At 41.2% G+C, this 11326-nt stretch overlaps 1 protein-coding gene across 1 annotated transcript; it reads left to right on the top strand.

Annotated features, from left to right (window-relative positions):
• The first annotated feature begins 628 nt into the window (after positions 1-628).
• cbx6a (chromobox homolog 6a) lies at positions 629-9347 on the top strand. The gene is made up of 5 exons (XM_087169861.1): positions 629-915; positions 2254-2297; positions 2482-2547; positions 3157-3223; positions 4249-9347. The coding sequence occupies exons 1-5, from the start codon at positions 847-849 to the stop codon at positions 5527-5529; spliced, it is 1527 nt and encodes a 508-aa protein (XP_087025987.1). The 5' UTR covers positions 629-846; the 3' UTR covers positions 5530-9347.
• The last annotated feature ends 1979 nt before the right edge of the window (positions 9348-11326 follow it).

Raw genomic sequence — 11326 nt, 5'->3', positions numbered from 1 at the left:
TAAACAAATAGCCCATAGCTGCATTAGTTCCTCCATCATAAGATGCTGACTGGTCTGAGCCTCTGTGGTTTGGACACAAGCGAATAAGTTGGAGCCTGGCAAGATGGATTCTCGCTTGCGTGAAATCCATTTGCCTCACAAGGAATGAAATGTAAACACTCAGAATTTTCTATGCCAGTGTTTTGTATGGGTTTTTTATTTATTTATTAGTACATTGTAAATAAAATATTCTATTAATGATGATCAGTGAAACATTTATCAAAATTTAAAAGTAATAATCAAAAAAAAAAAAATTCAGTTACAGGCCCTTAGAATCGTCCCAACTTCCCACCCCCCATATGGTGCCCCTGACTCATGCCCCCAGTGTTTTTAAAATCATGGCTACTGCCCTGGACAGGTTAAAGATTTGTTTTGTTAGCTGCTGCTAACACTTGTCTAATAGGATATTATTTTATCGTAAGTTTTCATGTGTTTAGGGAGGAGTTATCATGGCGTCGCTTGTCATCACCCAGCGATGAGCGCTAAAAGCAGCACGCGGTTTTTTGCATCCTCGTGAGTGTCTTCATCGTTGCCAGGACGACCAAAGGGGCTGACCCCAGTCACGTGACAGCACGATAGCCGCGCCGCCGCTGCTTTGGTGGTGTGTGTATGTGTGCACGTGTGTGTGTGTGTGTGTGTGTGTGTGTGTGTGTGAGTGAGTGTGTATGAGTGAGAGAGTGAGTGATAGAGAGTGTGTGTATCTGCCGCCTCTCTCACAGTTTGGCTGTGGTCGGCCCGAGCAGTCAGCAGAGCTTGTCGTCTGGAGAGAGGCAAACAGAGACAGGTAGCTTAGTTGGGGCATGAAAGATGGAGCTCTCGGCGGCGGGGGATCGTATTTTCGCCGCAGAAGCCATACTGAAACGCCGCGTTCGTAAGGTGAGCCACATCGTCGCCGTCCCGCGTCTTTTGACTGCCAGCAGATGTTGGCCGCGGTCAGCACGGCACGGCACTGCTCTACTCCATAGGCTTGGGGCTGCCTTTCTGCGCCTATGCAATGCTATGGAGGCCTTGTGGATGCCTTTACTTTGCTAGTCACAACTAGCTTTAAGCTAACTAGCAGGGCTACCAGTCATGGCTGGTGTATTCAGGCTTTAGCAGGGCAATAAAAACAGCGACACAAAGAAGGGGCTAGCTACAAAAGAACAAGGCAGCCCAGCGGATGGGATGTGGGTTGTGCTATGAAATGGAGGGGCCTGACTTCTCTGCCAGCTAACGGTAGCTAAAGCTATACGGTCACAATCTTCAGTTTACAGCTTGTGGAAGAGGTGCATGTTGCACCCACGTTGAAGACTGATTGAAACTGTTGCTTTCTTCTGCAGGCTGTGAAAGATGGTCCCTAAAACATTAGTTCTTGCACTTATGTGCTGTTTAAGAGAAAGTCCAGCTGATGCAGGACTACTGATGTCAATGTTTTATCAGTCTGCTATAGCTTGTATACTGGAAAAGACCCTATAAATGATGGTAGGATACCATCTTAAAGTGACTGGTATGCATAGTTAACCAGCAGGCCCACCAGGCCTCCAGTTAATAATGAATTGCCTGCTAGAATTTAACAGCTGTCCCCCTTCTTGATGAGATGCATGCAATCCCAGATCTTGCACAAAACAGGCCTACCATATTTAGGTGTAATATAAGCTCTTCATACAAATTTTTAAGAGTGACTCATCCTTTTTCGAAATGCAGATATGTTTACCATGCAATTTAATTTACCTCTGTCTGAAGTGGGGGGAAAAAAAGTTTGTGAAAATGTGTATGGTTTTATTTAGATTGTATGGGATTATAACTTTTGAGAACAAGGATGAGCTCTCATTCAGAAGAGAGCATTGAAGCATCCCCAATCAAATGTGAAGAAATCACCAACTACCACAAGAGCTTTTTCTTTCTGAAAATATAATTAAGTTTAAATATGATGTTTACCAGACGAATATATAACCTGACAACGACTCACCAGGACTAAAACATGGATAAATGAATGACATGGTGTTGTGCTGCAAGAAAAGCATGCAGGATTTTGTCCTGTGTCATGCGTAAAAGACACAACGAAAACACAACAGCTCCCAAATGTAAGAGTAATTTAAGACTTAAGACTGAACAGGGAAAAGGACAATGCTGCAAATGAATTCCACATTTAAGGGATTTTTTAAATTCTTTATTTCTCCCTGTTGTCATATATGAGCTGTTTTTGCTAATCCACCATCTGTCATTTTCTTTCAGGGAAGAATTGAGTACCTGGTAAAATGGAAAGGATGGGCAATGAAGTAAGTTTTATTCCCGTCGATGAATTTAATGTAACCATCACAACCCACAATATCTTTTAAAGTGATGTTTGTGTTATGCTTTAAAAAATAAATAAAATGATCACATTTGGTGCAGAATAATTCTTTTGTGCTAAAATGTTTCCTTCGTTGTGTGTTTTCTTCACGTTGCTCCATTCTTGTTCAGACACAGCACTTGGGAGCCAGAGGAGAATATTCTGGATGACAGGCTGATACTGGGCTTTGAGCAAAAGTAAGTAAAGCTGGTACACGGTGAGAGAACATACATCATGTGCAAAGTATAACTCTTATTTTGCACATTGTTGTGTGGACTTACAATTTGTCATTGTCTGCTATGCTCGAATTCAAATAGTACGGACCTGTCTATTGTTAATTTCAGTTCTTAGTCTTCTGTTTGGACATTGTTGTATCTCCCTACTTAAGTTAACTCATATATCTTACTGTAAGTAATGGTGCTTGCTCTCTTAGTATCTTTACATTCCTTCTCATCTTCTCTCTGATTGTAAAACGTCCATCTGAGCTTAAGTCCTTTATATCTGCTGCCAAGCCACTTGTGCTGCTCTGCTGAGACTAGATGTTTACAGTAAACTAAAATGGACAGGAAGCTAAAATGGACACCATAAAAGAGAAAAGAATGACACACCAAGTTGAAACTAAAATTGACGTGAAGACCCAGAAACGAATGCCCTGTGCCTGACTGCTCTACTTTCACACAACCACGACTTTCATCAGTCTTCTCTTTTGATTTGTTTCATATTTGCTCCTGTCGTCTCATTCTTTTTTTAGCTTGTGTTTATCTACTTTATTGGGAGTTTGTAAACTGCCATTTCCTTTTTTTTAGGGAACGGGAAAGGGAATTACATGGGCCGAAGAAGCGAGGACCAAAACCCAAAAACTTTGTCATCAAGGTATGTTTCGATGTCTGTATAACTGCATGGATATGAGCTTCAGATTCTTACTTTTCGATTACAAAATGACAATGTAATTTAAGCTGTGAAACAATTTAACCTAATTGCCCTCAAATAGGTGCTTTTGTTCAGGTAGCAGCACCTTGTGTGGAAAGTTCTGTTTGTGGTTTCTACTGTTAAAGTAAGAATAAGGTCAACCCACCTGCAGCAGTTTTTCTTGCTTGTTTGAAGTTTATTTTAATGCTTGTACTATGCATCACCGTCAACACTGCTGGGAACACGCATTCGTGTTTCTTGTCTCTAAGAAAATTGCTGCAGGGATGTGTTTATGCCGTGCTACTTTTGTTTTTCACACTATCATTTTCATTTTTACAAATCAGCGTTGAGCAGGAACAACACAGTCGGTTAGTGTTTAAAGCCAAGTCTGAAGTCTGAAGTTTAAAAGAGTTTGGCTATCAGTCATGACATGTCATATTTTTGTGATCAGTTGCAATAAGAGCTGTAGTTTGAGCTGCACGGGAGTGTAGAGTAGCATCAACAGTTACAAACAGTGGAAAGTTATGGTGCATTGGTTGTTGTTACTTTAATCACAAATAGTCAAGCAATAGCTGTGTTGCTGCTTATTACTCTCAGTAAGAATTGATTTTCAGACTAAAAGGCCGATTTAAAATGAAGACTGTTAAATTTTGGCTAAATTTGGTTGGAAAGTGTTTTATATTATTATATTACTATTATTTATATATTATTTTATTATTTATATTTTAGCCATTAAAGTGACATAACACTATTGTCCCAACAGCATTTTGAGGCATCTGGACCTGGACATCTCAAAAACAATGACTTTAGGCCAATTTTAACTGAGAAACTATGTCTTTTGTCCTACAAATCACAAAATGTTTCCTGGGCTAATATTGGAAACAAAGTGGGTATTATGCTATCAAATTGTTAAAACTAGCAGTTCCTTGTTCAATAAAAGTAAAGCTCACTCCCTCACAATGTTTTCTAAAATGTATTGTTTGTTTCAGGCACGTTCTCAGAAAAGAGAGCCCAGCCGCCAAGCCACCAGCACCCGTCAGACCGCATCGCGCTCCTCTTTGTCCACTTCCAGCCGAGCAGCGCCCTCCTCTTCTGCCTCACCTCATCATTTACCATCTTCGTCCTCCTCTTCCTCAACTGTGGCCCCCTCCCCTAAACTCAACTCCCTCGCAGCCACCCACAAGCTGAAGAAGGACATTCACCGTTGCCACCGGATGTCCAGGCGTCCACTGCCCCGTTCAGACCCCATGGCACCTACTTTCTCCAACCCTGGTGGTTTCCCTTCCCGCATGCATGTCTCCCCCTTCTCCGAGACCGTCCGTATCCTCAACCGTAGAGTCAAACCCCGAGAGGTCAAGAGAGGTCGGATCATCCTCAACCTAAAGGTCATTGATAAGCCAGGTAGAGGTGGCACAGCTGCAGGCAGTAGGAATATTACAACAGGACGCCAAAACATCCCTTCTCGCAATCGCATCATTGGGAAAAAGGGAGAGGCCCCTTATAGACCTTTCCAACCTCCTCTGAAGATGCTGGGGTTCCCGATGTACGGGAAGCCGTTTGGGTTACAGTGTGGAGGCCCTGTGCCTTTCCACCCCCACACAGGGTCATGCTCCAGCACAGGGGCCAGGGACAGCAACACCACCCCCTCTCAGTACCAGTCACCTCCCTCTCCTGCCTCCTCCAGCGGCTCTGAAGGAAAATCTCCCACCGCCCCGGCTGCAAAGTCCAAGCCTGCCACTGGAGCCTCACCTTCCAGCGAGGGTCCCAAGCCCAGTAAACCTCACGCAGAGACCCAGAAGGGCCAGAGCGCCAAGAATCCTACTCCTGCCCAGTCCTCAGATGCAAACCCGGTGGTTTCAGCATCTCCCTTCCTCCCTTCCTCACCGTCTTCTTCCTTGGAAGACGAGGAGGAGGAGGGTGCCGTGGACCGTTCAGTGCCCTCAGAGGGAGGCAGGAAAAATCTTCGCCAACGCAGGGCTAAACGCCAGCCGCCCACCACTCTCCCCTGTGTCGCCCCTGGGGACCAGAGCTCTGCCCCCACCGAACCCCAAAGGGTGCCTGCTGAAGGAGACCCTGACTGGCACCCTGAAATGGCGCCAAGTTGCAAGGATGTGGTGGTCACTGATGTCACCACCAACCTCGGCACCGTCACCATAAAAGAGTTCCCCTCCCCTGCCTCCTGCCCTGCCTCGCCCTCCTCCAGCCCCGAAAATGCCTCTTCCCCTCCCCCCGCCTCCACCTCCGACGACCCCTCCCCAGCCAAGCCATAGGAGATCAGATATTATGAAGTCGATTGCCATTTAATGATAGAAAAATATCATGCCAGTGTTGCCACTTCAACCCCCTCCCACCTTTTCGTTAAAGGTGTGTCCATATTTGTGTAAGGTTAATGAAATGTAATGTAACTTTACACCACCCAGCCATTGAATAGTAAAAACAAAAAGAGCATATTTTTTTTTAAAAAGAAAATGTATAAATTCTAATATGCCCTTGTTGTCACTTAAATTGCCATATTTTGTCCACTTGCACAGCACTGACTCTTTGAAGCAGACTTGGATTGAAACTGTGTTTGTTTTCTTTCACTCCAGACATGCAGAGTTTAGCTTGTTTGGTGTGACACGGCTAGAAACCCTTGTCCATCTGGTGTGTAGGGTGGGTATTTTTCAAGCACACTTGGTGCATGTGAAAGAAACACACGCTGTTTTAGATACATGCTCTGCTGCGACGGCTGCTTTGGACAGCCTTCAGGTGTAATGCCAATTTTCTTGCCCCCTTAGTCTCATTGGAAGTCCAGCTTGTTAATGATAAATGAGGTGGTGTGTTTTTGCACTTAACACAGTTGGACTCTCATATATTGCATCAATACAGCGAGGTAAATGCAATGCACTTGACTGCATCGAAAAATGACCTATTCTATGTAGTTCATCAATTTTTCAAGGCCTTTTCCTCTTGCTCTCTTGAACGCACATGCATATACATACAGTATGAGTAAGTATTTATATGCACGCACAACCTTAAAAGCTGCAAAATAATATACAAAAACAATAGTTTTTAAGTTATTGCTGTCCTTGCCATCTTTCCCTGCTTGCCTTGTTTTCTCACAACCCCACCACCTTCTTCGACTCTGTGACGTCCACCAAGACTCTAAACTGGCCTGCAGTTGTGAAATTTTCTCTTAATGCCAGATTTATATAACTTCTCAACTTGTCAAGGTCTAGAAGGTCCATGAGCTGAACACAGTTCAGGCTGAAGCCACCAACCAAATGCAGCTAAAGTAGTAGTTTGTTGAACCGGTGATCTACTTGGTAGGTGTTTGAGGTCTGTGGAACATGTATCCAGGTGGTTTTTGCTTGGAAAAACCAGTAGAGACTGGCAAGTTTGTCTGTTTACCTACCAAACTGGCAGGTAGAGCAAATAGTTTTCCACCTTGCTTTGTTCCTTTGGATGCTGTGCTAACAGTGCTTTATTTGTATGTTCTCAAGTGCTAGTTTCAATAGAAATGGTTCATGTAGCATGGTTCACAGTGTCCTGCGACTTACAGGGCTGGAGAAGCTGAACCAGGCCGAGACTTTGCCAGTAATTTGAGGACAAAGGTTGTTGTCCTTTTTTTTCTGTCAGCTAATTCAATAACTGTCAGGCGAGGTGCTGGAAATGGGTTACTGTGCCCGTTGATTTTTTGATATATCATAAACACACAAATGCATTTGAGAATTTTGTATTGGTGAAACTAAGTTCAAATTTAGGGAAACATTTTGATAAAAATCTGTCGTCATCCATCTAAAAACTTCCGTGAACGGTAACATTTTCCAAACAAATTAACAAAGGACCTAACACCACTTATATTCAAGAATGTCTGCTCTTTTCTCTAGTTACACTCGAGTACTTTCCACATCAAAAGTATCCAAGGTTTGGTCATGCTTATGTTGCACAGTTGGTGGTTGATGTTTGCCGAAGTTCCCCCGCTGCTCCTGATTTGGTTGATTTTTTTTGTATGAACTCGTGTTGCATGAAGGATGAGAGTAGCAAGACCGTCCCTGAACCAGACAACCTTGTTATGGGCTCCTGTTTTTGTAGCATCTTTTCTGCTGAAGTCTTGAGCACATGTAGTGGAATGATGAGGAATTAAACCTAAGGATGCACTAACATGCATCATCCAACATCCTCTCTTCCTGCTGGTTTCTCTATTAGGAAATCGCCTCAAGACAAATTGTCTTTTTGTCTGTGGCTGATAAATTTATCTTTCATGTATTTTTCCAGCCACTAAACCAGGTTACAATTGATCAGACACGTCATTTATACTTTCCTAGTTATAATTATTTTGTTTCCTGCCTTGCTGCGCTTACTTTTTTACCAAGGCAAGGATCTACTTACGACTTGGGGCCTGAAGTTTTCTGCCCCGAGAAGAAGCAAAGTCGGCACAGTTGTTCACTCCAAATACATCAGGTGTGCTCTCTTTCAGTGGCATCATGTAACAGTCAAAGCGTGTCAGACAGCCTGGTGGTTAGGATAAAAGCTTAATCTCCGAAGGTTTAATCCATCGCCCATGTGTTCTTGACCACGACCCTCTGCTCAGCTCATTCATTGCAGGCTGCTTCAAGCTAAAAGCCTGAAATCATGAAAGCAATCAGAAATTTTGACCATCGAGAGATCTGACGTACTTCGAAAGAAACGTAGCCCTTTATACACAGGCTACAAACTCTCCTCTGGTGCTGCCCACCTTTTCCAGACCTTCCCAGACCTTGGCTCTTACTCTGGTGTAACTGTGTGTTGCAATATTCAAAAAAAATCTTCCGCATGTGTTGCCTTATATCTGCTCCATCCAACCCCAGATACACTCCAGGCGACGTTTACCTCGTCTTACCCGGCTCCTGTTACAGAGAGCATGATAATAATAATAATAATAACTTAAAAAAAACAAAAAAAAAAACAACTTACTTAAACCATGACTTTAGCATGGTTACTTTATCACAACCTGTAATAACAGTTCCTGTTGTCGTCTTTCTCCATGTCTCTGTTACACACTGACGAGGAAGATGTCGCCTCCTCTCCTGTCATGTACTGGATGGTTCTAGTTGTTGTCAGTACTCTTTCAATACTCTCATAGGTTACATGTGGAAAGATTTATTCCAAAATGACACATCCAGTATAGAGAAGAAAAAGTGTCAAACACTATCATGAAATGGATTATAGCTCAAATTTAAATTAGGTTAAAAGGACAGTACTTAACTTAAATCCTGATTTGACAAAGTGTGAATGGACCGAGTCCTCTATATTTTCCAGAAACATGCCGAAATAAAGGATTATTTTCTTCTCCAAATGGATATATCGTGATTTGGAATAGATTTTTTCATCTACTATATCTTTAATATCTTTAAGTGGTGGATAGAAGTGACTCTAGCAGTTGGTAGATGTGTAAGGTATTAGGCTGCTAGGTGACGTTTCCAACTGTTGATAGCAATGTTTTCCTTCTTTTTCTTTCTCATATGGGGTAGCACAACTCAACTTAGTGGCCTATCTTTCAACCAAATAGGGCTCTTGATTTTATTATTTGATTTTTTTAAAAGCTTTTTTTCCCCTTTTGAATTGTTTTACATTTATATGTGATGTTATTTGAAGTGCTAGATTTATTTGGCACTAATTGGATAAAAGGAAGGATCCTTGTTTAAATGTATGGATAAAGATACTTAATGAATTGAGAATTGTGCTTTTTAAGCTTTTTTTTTTCCTTTGTACTGTACTTTAATAGTTTTTTTAAAATATGCATTATAATGTTAATGTGATGCTGTTTATTTGAATGCCATTTTTAATAGTTCAATATGGGTTTGATCAGAAGGCAAACAGATTTTAATGTATCAATACTGCAGTTTTGTCTGGTTTTATGCTAATATGAATTATGTACATTGTATTGATGGTTATGACGAGGAGCTGGAGGTTAATGATGACATTGTAATGTATCTGATCTTCTGAAGCATGTTTTGCAAACCCTTATTGTACAGATTATGTATTCAGTGTCATGTTAACTGTTACTGTTGTTGCTTTCTGTGTGTTTCTTGTACAAGGCTTTTAATTAAAAGCTCTTTAAAAAGCAGTTTGCTTTCTTTTGCTTTTTCAGCTGGTGTCTCGTGTTATTTAAAAGAGCTATTTGTAAATTTTGCTAATGCTACATAGCTAATGTTAGCATTAACAGCTGTTTACATACCAGTGTAGAAGAGCTGCAACCAGTGTTGGAAGGTTACAACAGTGTTAACTCTTGGCTTGATCACATCTTTTCTTCTACTGAAGTTAGCACGCTAACCAGCTAGCCTGTCTCAAGACTTTCCAATAGTGACTCACTGTAGCCTCCAATCTGCCCTGAAGATGTAGCGCTGCTCAGAGGACGTATTATAACCTCTTGCCTTGTAAACACAACAATGGCTGAAGCTCTAGTCAAGTGACAATCACCGCCACCTGTTATAGAGGCAGGATACTGAAAATCTATGAGTTACACTGTTTCTGTTTGGATTTGGAAAAATGGAGGGGACAAGTGTTATACAGCTTCAAAGCTGCAGGAAGCAACCTTATCTTCTGAAAGTGTGAAAAATTTGAATGCAAGGTACAACAATCCCTTCTTTTCATTATTGCCAAAAACAGGCTCACACAACCGATATACACACGCAATGCATGATTCTCATAAAAGGTGTCTAAATTTGACATGTTTTTTTTTTTGGTAAGCCGCTCCCTCCATGTAAAAATATATTTAAAAAGTAGATGTTGTCCAGAAAGGAAGAACTTAACTGAAAACTGTATAACAACAGGCCCTCCTCTTATATTTCTCCAGCTATTAACTGTAATATTCTTGCTGTAGTTTCCAGATGTCCCACAGTGAGGTGCTGTTGAGCCGCTTTAACGACAGCATCACAGAGCTGAGCTCTGTGTTCACAGAGGAATTGTGAGGGCTGGGGTGATATTAAGGTCATCACGCCTGGGTATTCATCTCTGAGTGTTTTGCTGTTGTGATGAATACACATATAGTTCAAACAGCTTTATCCGTTTCCATAGGCAGTGTTTTATTTTACTTGGCTACTGTTTATAATGGATGTAAAATGGAGAGGGACTGAAAGTGAGAGGTGGTACAAAGGTCTCTTCTCTCTTCCCTGTGCTCCCTCTGTTTGTGTGTCTTCTCTATTCCCTCCCTGGCATGAAACCACTGGGCTTACGAGCCAGATGGAACTAAAATAGTCATAGTGGTTTTTTACTAGTGACCCACATCTGTGTGTGTGTGTGTGTGTGTGTGTGTGTGTGTGTGTATATTTACGTGCAACATCAGCCACCTCTTGAAATTAATCCAAAATCGGGGCTAATGTTCACTGCAGGGGGCCTGACTGGAGTCGTGTTTCAGCCTCTGATAATGTTGGAGATGTGCGATGTGTTCACTAATTTTTGACATGGGAATGGAAAACACACCTTTTGTTGATTCTTTAATTGTAGTGATTCAAACGTTTTTTTTATGTTTACACTCACATTTTAGTGCTATTTGTTTAAGTAGAGTTCACCTATGACGCATAACTTTCTAATTTCCTAAAGTTTTGTGACCACTGCTTCTATGGTGGCAAGTTTAAGTCAACTAACCACATGATGAAATGTTGAACTGCCTTTATGAATAGTTCATAAAATCATCATAATTAATTTACAATAAAAAAAATGTTACACAAACATAAACAAATGATATGTAAATAAAAGCTTCAAATAAGTTTGACTTTATTTTATTAGTATTATTTTGTAATTTATTGCAAGTAAAAATATGGATTTATTTACGAAATGTAATTATATAATAATTGAAAAAACCGGACAAACAACAAACTGAACATAAAGGACCTAACAAATAATCCAGAGGGAGGTTTATATACACAAAGACTAGTCCACACAGACACAATTAACTATACATCACAAATTAACCTTAATATTAACAGACATTTAAATAAATAAACTATTGACAAACTAACTAACTGTCAAACCTACCCAAAAAGACAAAATGTACCATCCCAAATAATTTAATTTAAATGGATCCCGAAAGGCAGACACCCCCCC

This window comes from Seriola lalandi, unplaced genomic scaffold, assembly GCF_002814215.2.
Source record: "Seriola lalandi dorsalis isolate HSWRI2012SDOR001 ecotype SW California unplaced genomic scaffold, Sedor1 jcf7180002054918, whole genome shotgun sequence".
Lineage (NCBI taxonomy): Eukaryota > Metazoa > Chordata > Actinopteri > Carangiformes > Carangidae > Seriola > Seriola lalandi.
This window is presented reverse-complemented; position numbering and strand designations above follow the sequence as displayed.

Excerpts from the sequence above, each read along its gene's own strand:
- cbx6a (XM_087169861.1), top strand. The coding sequence starts at position 847 with ATGGAGCTCTCGGCGGCGGGGGATCGTATTTTCGCCGCAGAAGCCATA. Across the intron at positions 916-2,253 it reads TGAAACGCCGCGTTCGTAAG|GGAAGAATTGAGTACCTGGT; the intron begins GTGAGCCACATC and ends ATTTTCTTTCAG. Across the intron at positions 2,548-3,156 it reads ATACTGGGCTTTGAGCAAAA|GGAACGGGAAAGGGAATTAC; the intron begins GTAAGTAAAGCT and ends CCTTTTTTTTAG.